This window comes from Podarcis filfolensis, assembly GCF_964270895.1.
Source record: "Podarcis filfolensis genome assembly, chromosome: 5".
Lineage (NCBI taxonomy): Eukaryota > Metazoa > Chordata > Lepidosauria > Squamata > Lacertidae > Podarcis > Podarcis filfolensis.
Window position 1 is genome coordinate 89,240,775 of NC_139608.1, and position 26,541 is coordinate 89,267,315.

Genomic DNA, 26,541 nt, shown 5'->3' on the forward strand with positions numbered 1-26,541 from the left:
AAGTCGTTCTGGGTACTTAATATGGAGGGAAGCTGTTGAATGTGGGATAGATGCAAGATTGTTTGGTTTGGTGGGGGAAGCCGAGCTGGGGACGGAGGGTCAAAACTGAGCAGTGAAAATTCACCAAAATCTGCACTTCCGACATGGGCTGCCATACGGCTGGATTTTCCCAGACGTTTCGGCAATTTCCATCTGGACACTGTTTACAAGGGCCAAATACCAGCTACGTTGGGAAAATTCCGGTCGTATGACAACCCAACCCAAAACCAAAACACCCTTATCTGCAATAGTATTCCTGTTGTAACCTACGCAACATTTCAGTCCTTCAAAACCACTGCCAAAAGCCACAGGGGTGGACTTCAGACTTTCAAATTTCAGCAACACCTTGTGTGAGGCCAAAATTTCATTGGACATGCATTTTATATATATATATATTTTACTTCAGCATGGTGCCAGGGAAAGATCTCCAATGATACTGTTTTATTTCCTCAGCAGAAACCATGGCCTGTATTGTTGCCTTGATTTTATACTCAAGACAGTTCTCCTAATCTGTAATACTGGTTGCTTTAAAATACCTACAGATCCCAATAAGCCTTCCGGATTCCGAAGTGTGAAAGCACCAACAACTAAAGTCGCGGCATCGATTGGAAATTCTCAAAAGCTTCCTGTCTGTGATAAGTGTGGATCTGGCATTGTGTAAGTAGCAGAACGAGCAGTCATTGGAGACTGCAATTGTGGAGAGGCTGTAGTTCAGGCATAGGCAAACTCGGCCCACCAGATGTTTTGGGACTACAACTCCCATCATCCCTAACCACTGGTCCTGTTAGCTAGGGATGGGAGTTGTAGTCCCAAAACATCTGGAGGGCCAAGTTTGGCTATGCCTGCTGTAGTTTGAGGAAAGATTTTTCAGCTTTGAGAAAATGGTTAAGGGAGAGTTGTGGTGGAAATTTTAGTATCGAGTAGCATGTGAATGGGTAATCATGAACTAAACAGCAGCCAAATATCGCAGCAACTAGGTCTTAAAGCGAAATGAACTGGCCATTATTACTCATGAGTGTAGCCTATTCATGTGATCTGTGGAAAGCAGGGTCAATTGGCGATGTGAGCTTTTTTGCATTTTGTACCGTGGTACCTTGGTTTACGAACTTAATCCATTCCAGAAGTCCGTTCTTAAACCAAAGCGTTCTTAAACCAAGGCGTGCTTTCCCATAGCAGCAGGGGACTCAATTTACAAATGGAACACACTCAACAGGAAGCGGGACATGTTCTTATTCCAAGGCAAAGTTCACAAACCAAAACACCTACTTCCGGGTTTGCAGTGTTCTTAATCCAAGTTGTTCATAAAGTAAGCTGTTCTTAAACCACGGTACCACTGTATAAGGTTATAAACTTCATTACCGTGTGCCTCTTTCATATGGTGTTCTTTCCTGGTCTCCCCAACTTGTATCACATTTACAGCCCCCCATGAGGGCAGAGGTCTGCAGTCGAGAGCTCCCTCTGCTCAAGGAGTCTGCCCTTCCCTCTGGCAGGTCTGTGGCAGCGGATTTTAATATTTTTAATACACGCCCCTATTGCGTATTTGCCAGACCTCTTCCAAAAGATCTGCATGGTAGCAAATGTGCCATGCAGCTGTGGTGGTGGCAGCAAAACATTGGGCAGGCAATTAAATTTCCCCGCCCTGTGCTTCAGTGCTGAGCTGATATAATGTTTACTGTATTAATTGTAATATTAATATTTGTGTTCTGCTTTTCCAACAACAAATGTTGGCAGAGCCGCATCTGCTAAATGGTTTTAAGCTTTTGCCAGAACAGCACCTCTTCCAGATACGATGAATCACATTACAGTGGTACCTCGGGTTACATACGCTTCAGGTTAAAGACACTTCAGGTTAAAGACTCCGCTAACCCAGAAATAGTACCTCGGGTTAAGAACTTTGCTTCAGGATGAGAACAGAAATCGTGCAGTGGTGGTGCAGCGGCAGCAGGAGGCCCCAATTAGCTAAAGTGGTGCTGCAGGTTAAGAACAGACCTCCAGAACAAATTAAGTTCTTAACCCGAGGTACCACTGTACTTTTCTTTCTTGAGAAGTAGTTGCATGGGTCATGGCAACTGAGAGTAGCCGCCGAGCCCATATAACACTGGTCCTAAAGGATCTACACTGGCTCCCAGTATGTTTCTGAGCACAATTCAAAGTGTTGGTGCTGACCTTTATAGCCCTAATGGCTTTTGCCCAGTATACCTGAAGGAGCGTCTCCACCCCAATCCTCCAGCTCCAGCTCCGAGGGCCTTCTGACGGTTCCCTCACTGCGAGAAGTGAGGCTACAGGGAACCAGGCAGAGGGCCTTCTCGGTGGTGGCATCCTCCCTTCAGAAGTCAAGATGAGTAACTGTATAACTTTTAGAAGATATGTGAAGGCAGCCCTGTATAGGGAAGCATTTTAATGTGTAATGTTTTATTAATAATAATTTATTATTTGTACCCCAGCCATCTGAGCTGCCCCAGCCACTCTGGGCGGCTGCCAACGTTATATATAAAAATGTATGTTTTTTATGTGTTCGAAGCCGCCCAGAGTGGCTGGGGCAACCCAGCCAAATGGGCAGCATATAATAAAATTATTATTATGGGTGTCCCCAAAGAATCCTGGTTATCGTAGTTCAAGAGTGATGAAAGTTATTAGCAGACCCCTTTCCCCCCACAGGTCCACAATTCCCAGAGCGGTTTAACAATCAACCCCTCTTCACAGCGAACTTTAATCCAAGTTATATGACCTTCCTAGGGACGCGGGTGGCACTGTGGGTTAAACCACAGAGCCTAGGACTTGCCAATCAGAAGGTCGGCGGTTCAAATCCCCGCGACGGGGTGAGCTCCTGTTGCTCAGTCCCTGCTCCTGCCAACCTAGCAGTTCAAAAGCACGTCAAAGTGCAAGTAGATAAATAGGTACCGCTCCGGCGGGAAGGTAAACGGCGTTTCCGTGCGCTGCTCTGGTTCGCCAGAAGCGGCTTAGTCATGCTGGCCACATGACTTGGAAGCTGTACGCCGGCTCCCTCGGCCAATAAAGTGAGATGAGTGCCGCAACCCCACAGTCTGCTACGACTGTACCTAATGGTCAGGGGTCCCTTTACCTTTTTATATGACCTTCCTGAATTTTGATCCTGGTACTGTTTTTCTTCCCAGAGGTGTGTTTGTGAAGCTCCGGGAGAAACACCTCCACCCAGAGTGCTACGTGTGCAGCGATTGCGGAACGAACCTGAAGCAAAAAGGGCACTTCTTTGTGGAGGATTGCATCTACTGTGAGAAGCACGCCCGGGAACGGGTCACCCCGCCTGAAGGATACGATGTGATCACTGTGTTTCCAAAATGAGTGTTTTTCCAGCACTCTACCAGGCACCACTGTCTTCTGCCTCTGAATTCTCCTCGCAGTCGCGGAGGCTCAGCAAGGCTTTTGCCAGTGGACCTTTTTAGTAAGTGAACCACTTCCATTTTTATAAAGAAAATCCGCTCGGTCGGAGGGAATTGCCCCTCTTTTTGATAATGCAACTCTTCTTCCGCAACTAAAAATCGGATGCCAGAGGCCAAGCCACACAATTCTTTTTTTTTCTACTTAATAAAAGGAGCTGACTCAAACCGCTGTCTGCATTGTGTTAGCGTTGTGTGGACTAGATGCAGAGTAAACGGGAGTATACACCAAAAGTACTCCTGTCTCAAAATTAGATTTTTTTTAAGAATCCAGGTCAGCAAAACTATTGCCTCTCCCGCACCAGTGTGCCTTTCTGCTTCTCACTTTGATATCATTTACACAAGTTTCTTGCCAGGGCTGGGGGTGTGTTGCATGATGTCTCATGAGTTCTGCAGTCTGTGGAAAGGGCTTGCTTACTTTAGTTTCCCATGGTGTGGTTTTATAAAAAGAACTGCCTGTTCCCTGTATCCTTCTGCTTGCCTTTGTTTTTTGTTATTGCTGAAACTGAACTGTTTCTGAAGCAGTGCTTTTAAGTACTTACATTCATTCTTTTGGTGTGAAATACTATGATGCAACTCTTTTCTTCAGACTCGTGCCAAGGAAAACACACTTCTCACTGGGCATAGCAACTAATTCAGTCTTTGAGCAATAACACTAGGTATCTAGATAACAAAACATTCCAGCCCCCTTCCCCCAGTGGTTTGATAGCAGATTGCTGTAGAATTGGCTTTTACCTAGAGCAGTAAGGGGAGCAACTTTGCAATTTTCTTTCATCCCCGAGTGCCAAACTGGGAGCAGGAGCTGAGTTTCCCATCCTAAGGAGGTAACCCTGAATTGTCTCCCCTGCCTTGATAAATTTCTTTGGCTCTTTACTATCAGTTGGTACTTTTACACCAATCATTACTGACGAGACAGGTGTACAATTTCAAGCTGGGGGTTGTTTTTTGTAGTGCTTCTAGGAGACAACTGAACACGTGGATTTGCAGTAACTCTGCTACCTTGAAAGTGCTGCTTGTTACAAAACAATTTATTTAGCAAAATTATCAAAAACTGAAGTCATACAGGTTTGGACTTTGAAACAAAATACATTGACCAAATAAAACTATAGTTGAGGGCAAGGAGTAAGCATACTGAGAAGTAAAAAAACCAAAAACTCCAAATCCTACCATTTATCAGAACTTCCACAGGAAACTATAGTAGTATTTAGCTTTCCAGTTTGTACACAGTCAGAGGATCTAAAATCCAAGGGGAGTCCAAAAGCTCTCTTTTCACATCTACACTTAGTAATGTTTAGCCTTATTTTCTTTCTGGAAAATGATACAACCAAAACAATAGTCGGAAATGCATTTCTGAACTCTTAAGAACAAAGCAACTGTAAGGTTACAGTCACCAGCTGCCTGTATCTCAAAACACACTCTCCGTGCTGACATCTTCAGAGTTTTCTAAAACCTTGAACGCTCTCATTTTCTCTTTAAGTTGCTCAGAAGTTTTCATTTGGTCTAGGGAGAAAGAAGCAAGACACACAGTTTAGAGCACCTGCCTTGAACTGGTGGAACAGGAAATTTGAGTGGGTTGTAGCCTGATCCAAGGTGGTTTGCAACAGGAGTGCTATCGTGCAAAATATATGGTGAATGATTAAGGAAAAAGTCCCCAGTTTAGGTTAAAAATGGGCCCTAGGTATGAAAAGCTTGAAGATACCTGTGTTCAGAAAGACTAGAGTCTCAGTAAACAGCCAGGTTGTTCTTTTTAAACCAACCTAGCCCTCCCCCAGTAGTCATGTATGGAAGTGAGAGCTGGACCATCAAGAAGGCTGATCGCCGAAGAATTGATGCTTTTGAATTCTGGTGCTGGAGGAGACTCTTGAGAGTCCCATGGACTGCAAGAAGATCAAACCTCTCCATTCTGAAGGAAACCAGCCCTGAGTGCTCACTGGAAGGACAGATCGTGAAGCTGAGACTCCAATACTTTGGCCACCTCATGAGAAGAGAAGACTCCCTGGAAAAGACCCTGATGTTGGGAAAGATGGAGGGCACAAGGAGAAGGGGACGACAGAGGACAAGATGGCTGGATAGTGTTTGCGAAGCTACAAACATGAGCCTGACCAAACTGCGGGAGGCAGTGGAAGACAGGAGTGCCTGGCGTGCTCTGGTCCATGGGGTCACGAAGAGTCGGACACGACTAAACGATTAAACAACAAGCCCTCCTGTATAAAAAGACCATGCTCTCTGAAAGGACAGAGCCATTTTTTGTCTTGTGTAGTTTTAAACTCTAGCATTCTTTTTTGATAACACAATCAAACTGACAATTATTCCGTAGTAAGAATCGGACTTAAGTAGCTAGGCCGAAAGTTACCGTATTTTTTGCCCCATAGGACGCACCTAGTTTTTTTTTGGGGGGGGGGGGGGAATAAAGAAAACAAATTTATTCCCCCCCCCCCAGGCATGGGGCTGGTGCGGGGGAAGCCCGAGCTTCCCCCGACCCCAGAACAGCCTGCTATCCGCAAGCCTAGGGAGCCACGCCGGTCTCCCCAGGCTTGCGGAGAGCTGCGCGAAGCCCGGGCGCGCTCTTCAGCGCGCCCGAGGCTTCGGAATGCAGGCAACTCTGCGCAACCTTTGGGAGCCCGGCAGGTTGCGCAGAGCTTCCTGAAGCCGGGAGAGCGAGAGGGGTCGGCGCGCACCGACCCCTCGCTCTCCAGGCTTCAGCGAAAGCCTGTATTCGCCCCATAGGACGCACACACATTTCCCCTTCATTTTTGGAGGGGAAAAGTGCGTCCTATAGGGCGAAAAATACGGTAAGTCACTACCAATGCAGTTGTTTCTCTCCTAGCACAATTGCTGCAGAAAAAACTGCTCCTTTGTGGCAAAACCGTGCCTAGCTATCGGGAGTTATCAGCTGCACATTTTGTGCTAAGCAACTTGCACAGTAAAAACATAGAAACAAAAATATTTGTTTCTATGATAGTTGGCCAGAAGCAGCAATAGACAATTGTAATTGGGGGATCCCACCTTTGCCTTAAGGAATTGTATCTCTCAGCTGGGAGACTTCATGCTACACACATAGTTCACATTTGAAGCTTGTTTCTGGAGAGAGATTCAAATGAATAGAAAAGACACTAATATATATACTTACCGATAAGGTCACTCCTGTCCAGCAGTAGCTCTAAATCTTTGTCAGTTATTACTTTTTCTCTTGATCCTTTAACCTCTCTACAGATGGAAAGTAAGTGTATATTAATTTCAGATAGCTGAGTTCCAGTGCAACCATATTTATTTACTTGAAACTAAGCCCCGCCATTAGGACTGCAAGTCATTAAAGCACCTCCAACATACAAACCCTTCATTAAATAAGCATAATGCATTTTCGCACATAAACCAAATGGTTTCTTTGTAAGTGAGACATACCTGTCGTAGTCCCTGGACTGTAGCAGCTCCATTAATTCCTTGGGGTCCAAGCAACTCTTTGACTGGTTTATTCCAAATTTCCCACCTTTAAACTGATCTTGAAGTTAGACAAGGAAAAAAAAAACTTTGAGAAAGCACTGCTGCTTGGGCTTTCTGACAGTATTAAGAAACCATTTTGTCTCATTGCACACAATTATGGATCAGACAGTTTTCTGAAACATTTCCCAAACAGGTTTGCGACGTTACATTCAGTACAAGAAAACTTACGAGTAAATTGATCTGACAGGCACGTTTATGTGGTGAAAACACCATTAGATCCCAGTTGGGACGTGGGTGGCGCTGTGGTCCAACCCACTGAGTCTCTTGGGCTTGGAGATCAGAAGATTGGTGGTTTGAATCCCTGTGATGGGGTGAGCTCCTGTTGCTCTGTCCCAGCTCCTACCAACCTAGCAGTTTGAAAGCACGCTAGTGCAAGTAGATAAATAGGTACCGCTGCAGCAGGAAGCTAAACGGCATTTCCGTGCGCTCTGGTTTCCGTCACGGTGTCCCGTTGCGCCAGAAGCGGTTTAGTCATGCTGGCCACAGGACCCGGAAAGCTGTCTGTGGACAAACACCGGCTTCCTTGGCCTGAAAGCGAGATGAGCACTGCAGCCCCATAGTTGCCTTTGACTGGACTTAACCATCCAGGGGTCCTTTACCTTTAACCTAGATCCCAGTTGCTTTTCGCCAACTTGGGCAACATTCATGATGTTACACGGCAAGACCTGGTCTTGGTAACTCATTCTCCTAGCTAGGTTTGTACAAGTAAGATCCCCTAGGAACGCAAACGTTTGACACGTATCTTTGACCTACAAAAGGAGAAGAGCCATCAGTGCAAAACGGGTGCTTTTTATGGAAATATGCCCTCTTGGCTAACCCTCCAGGGGCTGCTGGCCGGTGGCGGTCAAAGATGGATGTGCCAATGCCCAAACATGAAGGAAAAAGGAAGTATAAACTCAAGCCTGTCACTGTTTCCATCAGGTGATCATTGGTTTAATGTCCTGTTGCTTTTGACACCTGGGCATAACTATTTATAGACCCAGAGTAATAGGAAAAATGCAGAGGCACCTCCCTGCTTGTTCCTGTCCATCACAACCGACACATATCCATTACGTTCCTGCATATTTTCGAGGTGCTGCCTTACAGTCAAGATTACTGGAAACTGATGCTGTCTGGATACGGCTATTTTTCTCCTTTTTACTTGCAACCTTGACTCGGCTTATCACGGAGGGATCTGAGATTCAGCTCCTTTCAGGAGGAGACTGCCATCAACAAGTCCTTTCTCTGCCCACAGAGCAGCACATCTGAAAGCCCCCGTCGCGTGTAGAATCCGCACACTAGCCCTGCATCTCTCTGGTGACAGCAGGGGAGACAACGCACATGGCAAGGAGCTTGCAAGAGGCCGAACTTTGATCTCCATTGCAATCGGATGCCACCTGTTTTCTTCTGCCTTTCAACAGCTTGGATGGTGCCTCTCACCCAACACGTTGAGTGCTAGTTAGCACCATCAAGCGGGCTACAATCTTGTGAACACAAGGCAGGTTTACTTCCAAAATCATTTTTGTCTCGCACGTCTCAGAAGCCAGGAAACACAGCAGCAAAACTCTGCTCAAGGCGGTGCAAATGGCAACAGCCCTTGTGGCAGAGCAGCGGGCAAAAGCTCTCTTAAGTGTGCGGAAAGGATTCATCATTTGTTGCTCTCAATGTAAGCCGATTTAAGCCTGTGCGTTCTACCACAGTACACAATCCAATGCATAGCCAAGCAAAGTTATGTACAAGGCGTGACCAGAAAGTTCGGTGAAAGGTCACAGAAATCGGGCAGTGAGAAATATTTGAATATACAATTGGCATCGGAAACCCATGAAATGCTCACAATTGTGTACAGAGATGAAGATGTGTAGATGAAGATGTGTGAGTGGTTTAAGCGTTTCCGTGAAGGGCGGCAAGCCATCGAAGATGACCCTCAGTCTGGCAGACTGTCGATGAACAGAACGGTGGCAAATGTCGACAGAGTTCGTGAGTTATTGATGCGGGATCAGCGTTTGTCCATCCAAATGATGGTGGAAAAATTGCATATTCTGCGTGAAATCGTTACTGAGGTTACTGAGTCATCCCACCCTCCATATTCTCCTGATCTGGCCCCACTGGATCTCTTTCTTTTTCCAAAACTGAAATCTGCACTGAAAGGGCAGAGATTTTCCAACGTTCCACACGTCCAAGCTGCTGTGACGAGGGAACTGAAAGCAGTACAAAAAGAGAACTTCTCCAGAAGTTTCCAGCAGTTCTATGAACGTTTTCAACAGTGCATTGTATTAAGGGAGGCCTACTGTAAGGTGTGTATGTACGAATATTAATCGCTGTCCGATTTCTGTGACCATTCATCGAACTTTCCGGTCACGCCTTGTACATTTAGAGAAACCACATTCATAGCTATTAGCCCAAGAAGGAAAACCTGTCAATTTTGGTAAGAAAAATGAAGTTGCTACTAACTTTTGTGGATAATCAGCTTCTCTAACTTCCTTTTGGCAGCAGCTCTCTCCACAATCTTCTGATCGATGGTGTTTGCAGTTACAAAGCGATAGACGACCACCGGCTTCGTCTGGCCTATTCGGTGACATCGGTCCTGGGCCTGGAGGTCAGACTGAGGGTTCTAAGAATGGGAAAGAAGGGAAATGAACTCCAGAGATAAAATTAACCTCAGGTTAAGGGGTTTGTTTTCCTTTTTTTGCAGGCAGTGCCAGCTTTCCCAGAAAAAAGGTTCTAGCTTTCTGCAAGTTTGGGATTAAGGAAAAATATATGAATATATGGAGCTGCTTTATGCTGGGTTAGACCAGTGGTCCACATAGTCCAGTATTGTCTACTTTGACTAGCAACAGCTAAGGCAGGCTTCTCCCATACAAAAATATTTCACACACACAAAATGTGACCCCTTCTGACTACCAGGAATGCAGAAACCACTAAACATCTGGGGTTGGGGGGAAAAGAGAAATAAGAAAAGTTTACAAAGTGCTGCTGTGGTGATGCCAGATCTGACTTGCTGCATGCAGACCATGTGTTCTGCTGTCTCTGACATAAGGGCAGGTCCATTCTACCTAGCAAAAAAGACTAGCTGGAGTTTTCTTAATTTCACATTTCCTGGTTATTTCAATCTGATGTAAAGTGCTGTACCTCAACCAGAGTTGTTTAGTTCAGGTATAGGCAAACTCAGCCCTCCAGATGTTTTGGGACTACAACTCCCATCATCCCTAGCTAACAGGGTCAGGGATGATGGGAATTGTATCAAAACATCTGGAGGGATGAGTTTGCCTATGCCTGGTTTAGTTGATACAGAGATTAAAAATACATAATTGCTTGACTGAACTTTGGAATTTCTGAAACAAAATCTTCTAAGCCTCATGCCATTCCTGTGAGCTGTTTAGAAGTTGGCATGTTTCTGTAGAACCAGAACAGGCTTTTCATAGCAGAACACACGACCTGAATTTAAGAGGGGCAGAAATGTAAATCTTCCCCTCATCGTGCTTCCCTGAAGAACTATTTCTGCATCCGGTTTCAGAGGCAGCTTGCTGGGCAATGATGAGGGCTGCTACCATAAAACACTTAACTGAGATTCCTGCATTGCAGAGGGTTGGACTAGATCACCCTCGGGATCCTTTCCAACTCTGATCCCTGAAGCCCCCATCCCCATGTGTGTCACTCAGCACACAGCCCTTTGAGATCAGGACCCATGACAATTTATACATGCCAGCATGCGAAACATACCCAGTCACTGTCATAAATGATTACTGTGTCCGCTGCCGTCAAATTAATGCCAAGACCTCCAGCCCGTGTGCTCAGCAGAAAGATAAAAACCTCCGGATCTGTGTTAAACTTATTTATCTGCAAATGACAAACGGTAAACACATTAGGTTAATAATGTACCTTTACGGTGCCAACCAAACACTCACTAAACAGTGAACCAACAGGGTTCTAAATCATGCAGGGAGCCTCCACAAACTGTGGAGATTCCCCAGTTCAGAAACAATCCCCATAAATCATGAAGGGCTGCAAGGATGGCCAAGGCACTGAGCCCTGGGGACAGGGCTTGCCAGTGCATCCACAGACTCTATGTCACACAATGACTATCGTATAAGTGAAGCACATGTTCAAAGAGAACTACAGATGTTCGGTGTAAGACTTAATTTCAACTGCAATATTCATCACCGCCTCAATTAGTCAGGACAGCCTCTACCTAAACATGTCATCACTACATTTTAAGGCACAAGCTACCAACTGATAATAAGCAGAACACAAGTAACACTTTTCAAGCATCATCTTTGAGAAATCCCAGCACTGAATTGGGTGGTGAGGCTGCCTCAGGCTAGTGAGTTCATAGACTAAGCCAGAACTTGCTGATATTTCTAGCTAAACTCTGTTGACAAAGGTTCTCTGCTGCGATGCAAAGGAAATCTCAGAAGAGTCAAACAAACCAGGATCCAATAAATTTATCACCTACGTTTTCTTCCCTCTCTGCATACGCCATGGACCCGTCTAGGCGACTGAACTCGTACGACCTCAGATAGCAATAGTCCATCAGAATATCCAACATTTTTGTCATCTGTGAGAACAGCAGCACCTGAACAGAGCAAAGATTCTTCAATAATGTGAACCCAGGTGTCCAGGCAAATAACTTCTGGTAACACCACAAACTAACAATACCTTGTGTCCTCGTTTTTTTAGTTCTGGCAGCATGCGATCCAAGAGTAAGAATTTACCCGAACTCTTCACTAGATCTTCGTCGACCTTGATGCAAGAACACACACGTACAATTTAGGACATTCTAATTAAATCATAGGGATGCAGGTGGCGCTGTGGTCTAAACCACAGAGCCTAGGGCTTGCTGATCAAAAGGTTGGTGGTTTGAATTCCTGTGACGGGGTGAGCTCCTGTTGCTCGGTCCCAGCTCCTGCCCACCTAGCAGTTCAAAAGCACGTCAAGTGCAAGTAGATAAATAGGTACCACTCCGGCGGGAAGGTAAACGGCATTTCTGTGCGCTGTTCTGGTTTGCCAGAAGTGGCTTAGTCATGCTGGCCACATGACCCGGAAGCCGTCTGTGGACAAATGCTGGCTCCCTCGGCCTATAGAGCGAGATGAGTGTGCAACCCCAGTATCATCCACGACTGGACCTAACGATCAGGGGCACCTTTACCTGGTGGAACGCTCTGTCACAAGAGACTAGGGCCCTGCGGGACTTGACATCTTTCTGCAGGGCCTGCAAGACTGAGCTGTTCTGCCAGGCCTTTAGTCGGGGTTCAGTCTGACTCCCTCTCCCCTTTCATAAGAACTTGCATGAAAGTGGTCTCCCAATTTTTCTCACAGGCCCATATAAGTTCAGCACAAACAGTTGGGCCTGGTGAGCATTTAAGGTCCCCAACCCTAATCAGCGGGTTGCCATCCGATTGGATTTTATTCTGATCCTGATCTGATTTGAGGATGAATTTTAATTGATTCTCTGATTTTATGTTAATGTATTATACATTTGATGTTAGCCGCTCTGAGCCCGGCTTCGGCTGGGGAGGGCGGGATATAAATAAAATTTATTATTATTATTATTATTATTATTATTATTATTATTATTAAATCATATTTGCATTAGAAGCAACTAGCTTCGCACGAGGAACCTGTGGCCCTCTAGTCACTTGTTGGACTCCAACCCGCATTGGTCCCTGATCAGCACGGCAGGAGTGATGGGAGATGCAGCCCATCGGAAGAGCCACAGGTTCCTCAACTCTGCTTTACATAACAGCTTTTCCTGCTCTTCCGGCAATGATGTCTGTAAATACTCTGCCTTCATTTCTTCCAAAACATTTCATCAAGCAATAGCGTCACCAGTGAACGGCTAAAAAGGACAATTTGAACTCACTGCCCCTTCCTCTCACACTCCCATCCCCTGCCTGGTGGTTCTAGGGCTATTTACCCTGGAAGGTTTTATCCCCTTGTTGGCAGGCCTCAAGAATGGCACCAGGAAAAGAGCCTGGAGTTGGAAAGAAAGCCTCTGAAGTCTAAACCACCGCCAATAAAAGCTATGTATAAAATACAGTGCACTGTTTGAATGTTCTTCTTTCTTCTAACGGGCCCAAAATTATAAGAAATGTTGAAGAAAGTATCGAAAAGACAACCGACTGAAAGTTAAATGCTGAGATGTTTGAACCTTCCAATAATAAAGGTAAAGGGAACCCTGACCATTAGGTCCAGTCGTGACTGACTCTGGGGTTGCGCGCTCATCTCGCTCTATAGGCCGAGGGAGCCGACGTTTGTCCGCAGACAGCTTCCGGGTCATGTGGACAGCATGTGGCCCCTATTTATCTACTTGTACATGACATGCTTTCAAACTGCTATGTTGGCAGGAGCAGGGACCGAGCAACGGGAGCTCACCCCGTCACGGGGATTCGAACCGCCGACCTTCTGATCGGCAAGTCCTAGGCTCTGTGGTTTAACCCACAGCACCACCCACGTCCCTGAACCTTCCAATACAATAAATCAAAGTCAGTGTGTCTTAATTTTCTGGGTTCTGTTTTTTAAAAAATTGGGTTGGAAGATAACCCCAGGTAACAAACTGTATGGTTAAATCCGCCCCCCCCCCTCACACACACACTCTCATTCTAGGTTAGGGCAAAGTTCTGCTCCATTGTGAGGTTAGGAGCCTATTCTCTCTTAGCAAATAACTTTTGCACACAAGCAAAGGCAAATAAGAGGGAGCGATACAATAGTGTAGCTTCCCTCAAACAGTGGCCTTGGGCATTTTCAACTGGGCATCAGTGTCACAGCCTCCTCTATAGACTGCCCTACCGGCTGGGCGTGCAATAATCTTGTGGCTGGACTTATGGCGGTGCCAGCAATTCTTTGCATAGTGTGCTAAGGTGGTTGGAAGATGAGAGAAGTTGTGGGATGTAAGGAAGCTCTCCTGTCCTCTTTCAAAGTCCTGCTCGTCACCCACTTCATTCACGAGAGTGAACTGTTCAATGCAAATCAAACTGTGATGCCATCAGACAAAGCCCTTCAAACAACATTGGAATGAACAAAAGGCCTTTTAAGTAAGCGATGGGAGGAATTACCTTAAACTGCTGGGTGGCAGCGTCCAATGGGTATTCAATAAGGTATGGGTGGTTGCAACACTTCCTCAGTAACATCATAATGTTCTGCAACTTCAGGTTGATTTCTGAATCCAACGGCGTACTCATTTCTATTACTGGCCTTGTAAACGACAAGCGAGTTTGTAAGCATGATGGAATCAAACGACAATGCGAATTATAGCTGGAATCTAGCTAAGCCCACAAAAGATACTATGCTGCTAGCAGCCTGTCTTTTCACAATGGCCGTGGAGCCACAGCGAAGAGATACCAGCCTCTTGGCAAGATAGCAAAAAAGGCATTCCATCAAACAGGCCGAGGACGGGTCTTCCTTCCTCTGCTGGGAGCACAGAAACCAAGTGTGCTAGCAGAAAAGGGATGGAGGGAGCAGCCTGCTGGGATGGATTCTGGGTGTGAAATAAGGGCACTGAGCCTTGGTGGCAATAGCAGGGGAAACTGGTCACTGTTGATTGCAAAGCAATTGACCTTTCAATAAAACACGGGGCTAGAAGGCTGCCTGCTCCAGAAATGTCTCAATTTGGTTTCCAGCCCTGGAGAAAGGTTACAAAATTTAAAAATGTTGATATTCTTTAAAGTGCAAGAATTCTACTCCAGAGTTCTCATTAGCTTTGGACTTGAGAGAGAAACAAAAGGTGGGGGGGGTGTGCATGTGCCCTGCGTTGCATGTGTAAGAACTGGGGAAATGGTAGAAAAGGGCTAGTTCTATACTCTGAAAACTGTTCTCCATTTTCCTTAAAAGTGTTCTTCCCCTGCAAAAGAGCCCTGTGCTTTTCTTTCTATTTCTCCAAAGTTCTGCAGCCTCCCTGGCTGCTCACACTTCCTGATCTGAAAAAACCTCAAGGGAGAATTTACACCTGGGTTTAACTGAAGTCCAGGAATCTGGGGACACTGGCTACTGCATGCATGAGTCTGGTGTGCTCAATAATTTAATTTATTCAATAAGTTCTTCATTTTACCTTCTTAATAGTTCAGTTGGAAGAGCACGAGACTCTTAATCTCAGGGTCGTGGGGTTCGAGCCCCACATTGGGCAAAAGATTCCTGCACTGCAGGGGGTTGGACTAGATGACTCTTGTGGTCCCTTCCAACTCTACAGTTCTACGATTCTATGATTTCTGCACTGACTTATTCAAAAATGTCGGCTTGGGGGAAGGGTGGCCTGAAAAGGCTGGATGGCTCATGCAGCGAGTCTGCACGTTGAGCTCAGATGCCCCTGCTTGTGGGGGACGAGAGGCTGTCTCCTGGATTCAAGACCACGATCTCTAGCATGAAATGTGCATGTTATCCCAACTCTCTGCAATGCAGGAATCTCAAATAGATCATCCATGACAGCTGGCCATCCAACCTGTACTTAAGAATCTCCAAGGAAGGATAGCCAACACCTCCCGGGGGAGTCCGTTCTGCTATCCCAACAGCTCTTAGTGTCAGAAAGTTCTTCCTGATACAGTGGTACCTCGGGTTACAGACACTTCAGGTTACAGACTCCGCTAACCCAGAAATAGTACCTTGGGTTAAGAACTTTGCTTCAGGATGAGAACAGAAATCGTGCAGCGGTGGCAGCGGGACGCCCCATTAGCTAAAGTGGTGCTTCAGGTTAAGAACGGACCTTAGGAATGAATTAAGTTCTTAACCAGAGGTACCACTGTATTGGTGATGCTGTCTCTGGATTCAGAGGTAAGGTAAGTAAAGGACTGCTCAATCATCTGTACAAGAGACAGTTTATTCTCCAACTTTCTACTGTGATGGTTCTTTGTATATGCCACCCGTTTAAGTGCAAATACACAAGCCATGGTTAGATAAGTACCTCTCTTTTTCAACTTCCTCTTGCATTTCGGCTATCATCTGCTCCAGTCGATCAGGAAAATCATCTTCATCAAGCTCACGGTAACTAGCCACCTTTCGACTGCGCCGCTTTGGCCGGCCTGTAGAGCTCAGCTCAACAGCTTCTTCCTAAATAGCAGAAAACATTGCTACAGTTCAGTGTGATGCGTTGGGGAAAAACCAAAAAGCAGCTGTGATAAGAAAATAGGTCACGTACTCCGAACGAACTTGTTTCTAACTCTCTGTTCAGTGACAAAAAAAAACCAAAACAAACCTTTTGAACATTCCATATAATAGATGAAAACAAGCACCATTTGAGTTTTTCTTTAGCAGAAATGCACACAATATTCACATTCTCTTATTTTGAGAACCTTTGCTCTATTGTTTTGCTCAAATTTCACAGTCACATGCAATATGTTTTTTTTAAAATGAATGTCTTCAGAAACAGAAAGGCATCCCATCTGCAGTTGCAGAGGCCAAAATAAACTGATTTGAGGCCAAAATGTAGGTTGATATGATTAGGATAACCTGGGCATCACAGCACGCACCTGACTGTTTCCCAGCAGCTTTCGAATGGTCTTGTTTATAATGGCACTGTAGAAAGTTTCTTGCTTCTTGACCAGGGGCGCATAGACCACAACTTCACGTTTGGGAGGAACTTCTAGAGCGATATCCAATTTCAGTCGTCTCAGCAAGAAAGGGGTCAAAATCTAGAGTTGAAAAAAGTTTCAAATATGAAAGTTTCCAACAACTCAAGCTTAAGTAATAGAACACTGCTGGCTCAAAAGGGAAATGCAACAGTATACAAAGGCGGGGTTTCTGCACACTGCCATGCGCAGTGTTATGCTTGTTTGTCCGATAATGGCATTGGCCAGATCCCTTATATATGACGCATAATACTCAAAAAGCTTCTTTAAAAGGCACAGCACTTCTGGTTTTGGTAAATATAAAACGCAAGTTTAACCGTATGCTAAATCTCCCTTGGTAAAGTGAAGCACTCCTCTGTATTCACCATTATAATAACAGCCCACAAAACGCAACTTAAGTATTTTTAGCCTATGAAGGGAAAGAAAACAGGGGAAAGATGACTATTTTCAAAGGGTATCATGTCCTGCACTGCACTATGAAGTATGTATTATGTGTAGCTGCAGGAAAAGGTTGTACTTGTACCCCGGTACGCTCTTACATCCCATGGGGCCCAGTAGACGTGATCAACACTGAATAAAAGCGAAGACTCGCAAGGAACTTTTAATAATTATAATTATAATTATAATTTATTATTTATACCCTGTCCATCTGGCTGAGTTTCCCCAGCCACTCTGCGCGGCTTCCAATCAAGTGTTAAAAACAATGCAGCCTTAAATATTAAAAACTTCCCTAAACAGGGCTGCCTTCAGATGTCTTTTAAAGAGAAGATAACTGCTTATTTCCTTCACATCTGATGGGAGGGCGTTCCACAGGGCGGGCGCCACTACCGAGAAGGCCCTCAGAGCTGGATCTCAGTGTCTGGGCAGAACGATGGGGGTGGAGACGCTCCCTCAGATATACAGGACCGAAGCCGTTTAGGGCTTTAAAGGTCAGCACCAACACTTCGAATTGTGCTTGGAAACGTACTGGGAGCCAATGCAGATCTCTCAGGACCGGTGTTATGTGGTCCCGGCGGCCGCTCCCCGTCACCAGTCTAGCTGCCGCATTCTGGATTAATTGCAGTTTCCAGGTCACCTTCAAAGGCAGCTCCTTTGAAGAGTGCATTGAAGTAGTCCAAGCGGGAGATAACTAGAGCATGCACCACTCTGGCGCGACAGTCCGCGGGCAGGGCGGGTCTCAGCCTGCGTACCAGGTGGAGCTGGTAGACAGCTGCCCTGGACACAGAATTAACCTGCGCCTCCATGGACAGCTGTGAGTCCAAAATGACTCCCAGGCTGCACACCTGGTTCCCAACCCCCAGTCCATGGGCCGCTTCCATCCCACCCCCAGGCTCCCAAAATTTGTATACATATTTAGGCACACAAAAGGTTAAGGCAAAATAAAGATGCAATACAAGCACACACCAAAAATTAGTACAACTGTAAAAATTTACCATTAAAGCCAAGCGTTTTAGAAAATTTAATACTCGTAGTGTCCAAAAGGAATCAAAAGTCAGTACCAGCTGAATCTGTTTAGTGAGGCTAGTCCAAAGTTGAGGGCCAACAAAGACTAACAATTATAGTGGCATTTGCTTTTGAATTTGTGTGCGTCATAAGAAGTTTGTCAAAGGTGCCACAAGATGTTTTTGCTTCAACAGACCAACAAGGCTACTATTCAGATGATTCGCTCACTTTAAGCAATCGGAACAGACCTGATGCAGCATATGCAAGATGTTCTGTTCTCTTTCCTTAGCAACAATGTCTTCCGCTATTTCCGATATACTAGTGATGTCAAACCAGGACTCAAAGCTGTGGTGAAGGAAACAAAAGTGGGAGACAAATTTAAGAACTGGGGAGATGTGCAGGTGGATTCTGTGCTGAAGAAAGCAAAGGCCTGTATAGATTATCCAAATTTGAACGTATTTGCTGCTGCCTTAATTTACTCGGCTTGTTCAGGGAGGTAAAAAGAGGAATGCGGGGAGCTGAAACTGCTCAATCCTCACCCCTTCCTTGAAATAAAAGCTTCTACACCTCTTAAAATCTAGAAATTTGATAATCAAGGCACTGAATTCAACACCGAAAATTAAATCCCCTGCAAGTGCAATAATATATCCTTCCATAAGAAAATCCACTACACACCCAAATCCCTACATGCAGCATTAACCAGGATGGGGAAAGTACCCTATGTGAAGCAAAACCTGCAATTACTGGATACAATATTAGCTTAACGTTCCACGTTTAAAAAACCAAACATGTATAATAAGGTCATTTCAGGATAAGTTTAAAATGTGCTCCCAAATCTCTGAATGCCTGGACCTGCAGAATTTATTTATTTTAGGGAGCTGGACAAATAAAGCACTGAAACAGGGAAGCAGGCTAGTTTTTCCGCAAGGAATTAAAACAGAACTTCACATCTAAAGTCCTATAAATACCAGAAAGTCTGACTGTCTTTAAATGAAAGCTCGGGATCTGCGAATTATGGTTCGTCAAGGGAATGTCTTCGCAGGAGTGAACTACCAAAAAGGGGCTGTCTCTGCCAATCTCTGCACCCGACAGGGTCTGTAGGGAAGGGGGCAGAATTTCAGGTATTTGGGACTTGGGCTCTTTATGGCTTTGAATGCTAAATTGGGCCTAAAAACCAACTGGCAACCAGGGCAGCTGTTTTAAAGGGGGGGGGGGCATGAGAATCCCGGTCAGTAATCTGCCAGCTGCATTTTGGACAAAATGAAGTTACTGATTAGTCTTCAAGGACAGCCCATCAACTATTCCACAGAAGGGTGGAAAGGGAAAGTCAGGATACTTTGCCATGTGGCAAAATGCCATTGTGCTTTGGAGCTAAACAGGGCCAAAAATGGAATGGGCTTCTTCCTACAGAAAGTGCCTCTTAACATAACCCCGTCTGCTGGAAAGAGCGGTGGGAGCAATCTATGTAAGAATAGCCTGCTGTGCTGAAGATATATATTTATTTTCAGGTATTAGAAGTTTGTCTGGGATTGTCGGCCATTTACCAAACTTCAGACATTCGCTATATCATATTTTAACATGGGGTGGGGGGTTCACTGCCTACCTTTTCAAGTCATCAAACACATCAGGAAGCAGAAAATTCAGCAGGGACCAAAGCTCAGATAAGTTGTTTTGCAAGGGAGTTCCAGTTAACAGGAGTTTATTGTCAGTGCGAAACTGTTTTAATTCCCGTATAAGGCGGCAATTCATATTCTTAATCCTGTGTCCTTCATCCACTATCAGGTATTTCCAGTACAAGTTCTGGAGAAGAGAAGTCACTGGTTACCTCAAAAAAACAAAAACAAAAACAAAAAAAACAAAAACAAAAACAAAATACAACCATCCATCCATATGCCCTTCTTTTCCACCAAAAGCTAATATATGTCAAACGTTATGCTTAATGTATGTAGGGTTTGGTGTCAGCGTTGCTTGTGCTGTTCACTTTACTTTTTTTAATTGGTACAATGATGCCATTTTATTCTGTCTATCTTTCACCAGAACGATAACTTTGAGTCTTCAACACTTAATGACCCCTCCTAATTCACACATAGCATCCGCTGCAGTTCTGTCAAGGACCAAGAGTGACCATACTTATGAAATAGCATTTTCTTACGCACCTGAAGGGCATTTCTGTCTCTCATAGCGATTTCAAAAGAAGTAATGACCACGGGATGGACATTCAGAGAACCATCTCTCTTTCGGATTTTATGAACCAACGAACGCCGTTCTTGCTGGGTCCCGTGATACAGCATTATAGGAACCTAAAATTATTTTTTAAAAAACAAAAGTGTCAACCAAATCCTATGTAGACGCCATGGGTACAGTATTAAAACACCATTAATTCCCCCAACACTTCCTCCGTATCCAGAGTTCAGGATGTGAATGTAATTTGCTTATGTAGCCAAACCCTCCCCCCCCAAAAAAACCCCCATTCATGCATGAGGGAGGTATCAGCAAGCTGAGAGGAATCCTAAGGTTTGCAGAAACGAACAAGAAAAACCCTTAAGGGGAACTCTCAACACGATTTCCCCAAAACAGCTCAGCAGCACCCGGAAGTAAGATTTATTTAGGCATTCTCTCCATATGTTTGGGAAACAGGGTTAAAGCAACAACCACCAGTACCAATTATAATAAGGTTAACGTCTTCAACAATAGCAAAGAAAAGCAGGTAACACAGAGCAAGAAATACAGAAGGCGATGCTTCGGTAAGATGGTACTTATCACCTACAGTTTTTAAGTATTTTAAAAAGTCAGTGTTTTCAATGTGCTGTCCAATCAGGGGAATATTTTAGTCAGTCTTTAAGTTTAACTAATTTGACTAAATGTTACGGTCCTCTTCCACGTCTCCAACACCTCCTCTGTTGCCCCTCACATCCTCATTAACAAACAAGACATTTAAAGCCCTTAAGACAGGGGTGCCCAAACATTTTTCAAAGAGGGCCAAATTTGATGGAAGTGAACATGCATGAGGGCCGACCAAAGTTGAGCTTTTTTTTTAGGATTGAAGAGCTTTTTTTGGGATGTCCCCCCAAGGTTTAGTGACCTTGGTAAAAGGATTTGACAGCAATAAATGAACTGACACAGGGGCCTGATAAAACCGGCTGGAGGGCCGAATTGGGCCCCAAAGCAGACTTTGGATATGCCTGCCTTAAGAACTAGCACAAAATAATTTATTAAGATCTTGAAAAAACTGCTGGTCTATGACTGCAATACACTAGTTGGAATGGAAGATCTTGAAACGAGTGGACCTTGTTCCAAGACTGTCCTTTTAAGCAAACCCAGTTCTTATCCCATCATTGCAACTGCTTGGCAAAGCTCCTTAACACACATACAGACCAATTCCAGAAGCCTCGGAAGTGGCTAAAAGTTCCCCCGGGGGAATCACAGAATTGTAGAGTTGGAAGGGGCCTCAAGTGTCATCTAGTCCAACCCCCCCTGCAAGGCAGGATGTGGTCCTCTCATAAAAAAGAGGTTTGTTCCATTACTTTAAAAGTCATTTTTTACCTTAGGAGTAAACCTTCTGAATTCTGCCATCCAGTTAGGAAGCGTGGAGAGGGGCCCACATACCAAAAATGGCCCAGTGACCCCTCTCTCTATCATCAACGCTATTGTTGCGATACATTGGATTGTCTTTCCTAAGCCCATTTCATCAGCCAAAATGCCATTGATGCCGTTCTCCCAGAGCATCTGCATACAAGAGAGAAAAACATTTTCTTTACACCCGATTAATGGATATCATTGAAATTTGACTTGCCCAACATTTACAATCCAGTTAATGTTCTTTCACAAGTGTAGCCTATTGTTTTCAAGAATTACTTAATATTGGTAACAGTGATTATTGGACTGAGCTTCTGATGTACAGGCAAACCATGCTTTAGAGCTGCTTAGCTGCTTTCAGTTTCCATTCACTCAATATCCAAGTCTCTAGAAGCGGCATCCGCCGGAAATGGAACAGCCGCCATTACTGTTAAGTCAGGAACTACCATCAAACCTTAGTTAAAAGCTTCTTAGGCATCATGGGGAATGGTGCATGAATTGTGGTCAAGTTAGGGGCGGATTTAGGGCGGTGTATTGATGCTTTTGAATTATGGTGCTGGAGAGTCCCATGGACTGCAAGAAGATCAAACCATCCATTCTTAAGGAAATCAGCCCTGAGTGCTCACTGGAGGGACAGGTCCTGAAGCTGAGGCTCCAATACTTGACCACCTCATGAGAAGAGAAGACTCCCTGGAAAAGACCCTGATGTTGGGAAAGATGGAGGGCACAAGAAGAAGGGGATGACAGAGGATGAGATGGTTGGACAGTGTTCTCAAAGCTACCAGCATGAATTTGACCAAACTGCGGGAGGCAGTGGAAGACAGGAGTGCCTGGTGTGCTCTGGTCCATGGGGTCACGAAGAGTCGGACACGACTAAACAACCAAGAGCATTGCACACAATTTGGGAAGGGTCCTAGAGTCCTCTCTCCTCCTTCCCAAAGCCTAGTTAGTGCTTTCGCAGTTTGGGTTCCCCAAGCCCAGCACCTCTTTAACCACCTTTGGGAAGACAGCTCAAGGGCTGGGGGGTGTGTGCCAAATTTTGCCCTTGTATAGAGCCCCACAGTACCCAAGTCCACCACTGTAAGTGTTCTGTTCGTCACAGGCAGATTTAAGGAGCTTATGGGACAGAAAAAGTGAAGCCATGAAGGAAATGGGTGATATCCAGCTAAAAAGGGGTGCGGGTGGCGCTGTGGTCTAAACCACTGAGCCTCTTGGGCTTGCTGATCAGAAGGTTGGCAGTTTGAATCCCTGCAAAGGGGTGAGCTCCCGTTGCTCTGCCCCAGCTCCTGCCAACCTAGTAGTTTGAAAGCACGCCAGTGCAAGTAGATAAATAGGTACCACTGCAATGGGAAGATAAACAGTGTTTCCGTGCGCTCTGGCTTCCGTTGTGCCAGAAGCGGTTTAGTCATGCTGGCCACATGACCTGGAAAGCTGTCTGTGGACAAATGCCGGTCCCCTCAGTCTGAAAACGAGATGAGCGCCGCAACCCCACAGTTGCATTTGACTGGACTTAACTGTCCAGGGGCCCTTTACCTTTTTATCCAGCTATGTTCAAACTCAGAAGTAGATCCACTGAAATTAAGCCCACTGCCTTCAATGGATCTATTCCACGTATGACTGATTTTGGATCAGACTACAGTGGTACCTCTGGTTACGTACTTAATTCGTTCCGGAGGTCCGTTCTTAACCTGAAACTGTTCTTAACCTGAAGCACCACTTTAGCTAATGGGGCCTCCTGCTGCCGCGCCGCCGGAGAACGATTTCTGTTCTCATTCTGAAGCAAAGTTCTTAACCCAAGGTAATATTTCTGGGTTAGCGGAGTCTGTAACCTGAAGCGTACGTAACCCGAGGTACCACTGTAATGTTTGAGATCAGTATCACAAGTACTTCCTAATTGCAAGCGACTGCACCAAAGATCTAGCCAACTGGAAACATGGCTTCCTTTACTCTTCTATAACACAAAGAATAAGTTTTTGAGTCAAGTTAAATCCTTACCCTAAGCCATTCCATGCCTTCAACTTGGTACCACCTCATTATTCCTCCAGTGAAGAGCTTGGGCTGTTGAAAAGGCACGGGCTGCCCGTTAAATTTCCGTACTGGGTCGACAAACTGCTTGGCAGTGTTACGCACCGCCTGTGCTAGTCTGTCCTTGATGATGCTATTTGAGTCCCCGTTATTCTGGAGTTCTTCTGTACGTAGTTTTGGAGGAGAGCTTTCATTCTGCAGAAGGACGTTTATATACAGATATTTCACAAACTTGCTACGAATTTATAAATGAAGGCAAAATACAAACACCATCAAACATTATGATACAAAATGGGAGGAGGAAAACTAAAACGGATAAAGAAAAGGGAATAGGCATGAATTCATGTGCTGCATCTTTTATCATCACAATCCAAGTCATCAAAATGTCACTTTATCCGAATCTTCTAAAATATATCCTCTCCACAAACTTAATTGAACCATTGGAAGGCTGGAGTTTCTATGTTCCTTTCTCTGTTGTATTGACATGTCTTTAGACCAAATAGCTTAAAGATAATCCAGTTTAGATTCTCCTCTAGCTACTTTTCTTTGATATGTAATAAATCCATCTTCACAGTTGTTAAAGGAAATTTCAGAAACAAGCAAAAGGCTGCTGCGCCATGCTCATTTATGTACCGAAACATGAGGCTCTGATACGAAACGTGTAACTCCAAGGCAATCAGTATTTACAAACAAGATTTAAGCAAAGCTGATATACCTGATTTTCAACTCTGCTTTTCTTTGCTGCCGACAAGATTTCCTGCCAAAAAAAGAGATCATACAACAATGAAATCATTTGTTGACAACTTAAAATGAACTTCTCAACATAAAATTCCACAGTGCATTAACAAAAAGGATATTAAAAGGCCAGGTGGGAGGAAATGAAGGGCATACACATCTAACACAACATGAATATAATTCACACACAGCATCCATATACAGTATAATATATAGAATCACTGCTGAGCATGCTAATGCACATCTACAATATTTACTCCATGCGAGCACTCACGATGCCAGTTAGCAAAAAATCAGAAAGAATGTGGGTGTTCATCACTCACCACATCCAGCCAATACTTTTGTCACAAGTGTTTGTCTTCCTATGGGACACTGTGCCCCTAACCTAGATCATGGAAGCAAAATTTCATTAAGCCTTAGCTAAAATCTGGGGAGGGGAGGAGTGCATTGTTATTTTTACTAAATTTATATGGTCCTGGGCAGCCTACGAAACAGAGTAAAAATGACTATTAAAACCCACACATGAAAATGCAGCACAAAAGTCTCCTTTCTGGTAGATGAAACAATTAATCAGCAGCTTAGTTTGCAAAACCTGTTTGTTTGGAACACTAAAAAAGACACCAATTAGAAGGACTTCTGCCTCCCTTCACATGGCAGGGGTACACACAGGAAGACCTCTGAAGAGGCTGAGAAATACACCTGTGAAATGACATGAAAGTGGGACTAACTTCATCCCTGTGGAACAGGTAGAAAATGGGTAGGCAAACTAAGGCCCTTGGCCGGATCCAGCCCAATTGCCTTCTAAATCCAGCCTGCAGACGGTCTGGGAATCAGTGTGTTTTTACATGAGTAGAATGTGTCCTTTTATTTAAAATGCATCTCTGGGTTATTTGTGGGGCCTGCCTGGTGTTTTTACATGGGCAGAATGTGTGCTTTTATGTAAAATGCATCTTGGGTTATTTGTGGGGCATAGGAATTTGTTCATCTTTTTATTTTAAAAATGTAGTCCGGCCCCCCACAAGGTCTGAGGGACAGCGGACTGGCCGCCTGCTGAAAAAGTTTGGTGACCCCTGAGATAGAAGGACAACAAGACAATAGTATCCCCCCAGGAGTCCAGGAACACCAGACAAAGGAGACTGCCTGGTCTGCAAATATGGAACACAGATTCTAAACCTCCGATGAGAAGGGCTTGTGCCTGTTTGTAAGAAGGCCTAAAGCAGAACTCTCCAAACGTGACACACGCAGCATTTCGCGACACGGTGATTCAGTTTTATTAGCAAACCCGAGGTTAAACTAAACCCTTTCCAGCCCCGGGAGGAGTGTGGGGAACACTCGCATGACATATCCACACGCTGCAGCCGACACACTCGTTTGTCGTGACACACGGATTGGAAAGCTCTGGCCTAAAGCGCTCCGAAAAAGTTCTCTCAGAAATACAAACACTGGAAGAGAATAGCATGCGGAGCTAAGTACCATCGGTTTTCTTGTGCCGTCTGAAGCAGTTATTGCTGCTGCCAATGCGGTTACAGCTACTGGAATGACATCTCCTGATAAGCAGAGTGTTTTAAAGGGTTCAGAAAAACCTGTTCTGCAAGTGAAGCCATCTGCCTGTGGCCAGCGAGGGCAGGCGCAAGAAGACTAATGAGAAGAATGAAGCACCATCAGCACTCCTGTACCCCAAACTCCACAGCGATCCCACTGTTTTATATAGGGCATTTTTTTTCTGTTCCATCCTGTGTTCCAAATGCTTGATTGCACTTAGAGGCTAACCTCCCCTCTATTGAATTACAGATTTGGCATAGGACATTTAATTATTGGCTTCGCCTAACTTTAAACCCCACTGGTCTACTACCCTTAGTATTGCCTTAGTATTGCCAGAGAGCGCTTGGGACTAAAATTGTCAACCAAAAGCTTTACTTTTCTGGTTTATCACCACAACAGTTACTAACACTGGGCTTCAGTAAAGCAAATAATTTAACTAGACAGCGCCTATGATATCGAGTGACAGAATTATCTGGCCACAATAAGGAAATTTTGACCATGGTATGATTATTTTCTACCTAGTCATTTTGACACCCTATTTGCGAAATTTAACAATTCCAAAATACAGATGCGCTTTCATTTTCGCAAGACTGAATATATTGCCTTTGGCTGTACTTGAGGGTCGATTGCAAAAAATTCCACTAGGAAAACGGTTATGTCCCTGTGGAGATGTCAGTATTGAGTCCGTGGCTCATGTGCTTCGGCCTTGCACTCTTCATAAAGATTTGAGA

At 44.7% G+C, this 26,541-nt stretch overlaps 2 protein-coding genes and 1 long non-coding RNA gene across 4 annotated transcripts in view; 2 read left to right on the plus strand and 1 right to left on the minus strand.

The window, feature by feature from the left end:
- Positions 1 to 3,623, plus strand: part of PDLIM1 (PDZ and LIM domain 1) — a 44,171-nt gene extending 40,548 nt beyond the window's left edge. For both annotated transcript variants that reach the window (XM_083615928.1, XM_083615927.1), the window contains 2 exons: positions 582 to 696; positions 3,174 to 3,623. In XM_083615928.1, the coding sequence (XP_083472054.1) occupies positions 582 to 696; positions 3,174 to 3,360 (302 nt within the window). In that variant the 3' untranslated portion in view covers positions 3,361 to 3,623. The remainder of the gene's footprint in view (positions 1 to 581; positions 697 to 3,173) is intronic.
- Positions 3,624 to 4,465: 842 nt separating this feature from the next.
- Positions 4,466 to 26,541, minus strand: part of HELLS (helicase, lymphoid specific) — a 31,306-nt gene continuing 9,230 nt past the window's right edge. The window contains exons 7-22 of the mRNA XM_083615584.1: positions 24,249 to 24,290; positions 23,504 to 23,728; positions 21,476 to 21,658; positions 20,089 to 20,232; positions 19,536 to 19,732; positions 18,181 to 18,277; positions 16,391 to 16,552; positions 15,826 to 15,971; positions 13,988 to 14,126; positions 11,592 to 11,675; positions 11,389 to 11,508; positions 10,656 to 10,772; positions 9,387 to 9,546; positions 6,858 to 6,954; positions 6,586 to 6,662; positions 4,466 to 4,955 (exon numbers count right to left, since the gene is read on the minus strand). Coding sequence (XP_083471710.1) covers positions 4,861 to 4,955; positions 6,586 to 6,662; positions 6,858 to 6,954; positions 9,387 to 9,546; positions 10,656 to 10,772; positions 11,389 to 11,508; positions 11,592 to 11,675; positions 13,988 to 14,126; positions 15,826 to 15,971; positions 16,391 to 16,552; positions 18,181 to 18,277; positions 19,536 to 19,732; positions 20,089 to 20,232; positions 21,476 to 21,658; positions 23,504 to 23,728; positions 24,249 to 24,290 — 2,085 coding nt within the window. The 3' untranslated portion in view covers positions 4,466 to 4,860. The remainder of the gene's footprint in view (positions 4,956 to 6,585; positions 6,663 to 6,857; positions 6,955 to 9,386; positions 9,547 to 10,655; positions 10,773 to 11,388; positions 11,509 to 11,591; positions 11,676 to 13,987; positions 14,127 to 15,825; positions 15,972 to 16,390; positions 16,553 to 18,180; positions 18,278 to 19,535; positions 19,733 to 20,088; positions 20,233 to 21,475; positions 21,659 to 23,503; positions 23,729 to 24,248; positions 24,291 to 26,541) is intronic.
- LOC310763596 lies at positions 5,668 to 6,404 on the plus strand. Its single transcript, XR_014548696.1, has 2 exons — positions 5,668 to 5,809; positions 6,253 to 6,404. It is a non-coding gene; the product is annotated as an uncharacterized lncRNA (long non-coding RNA).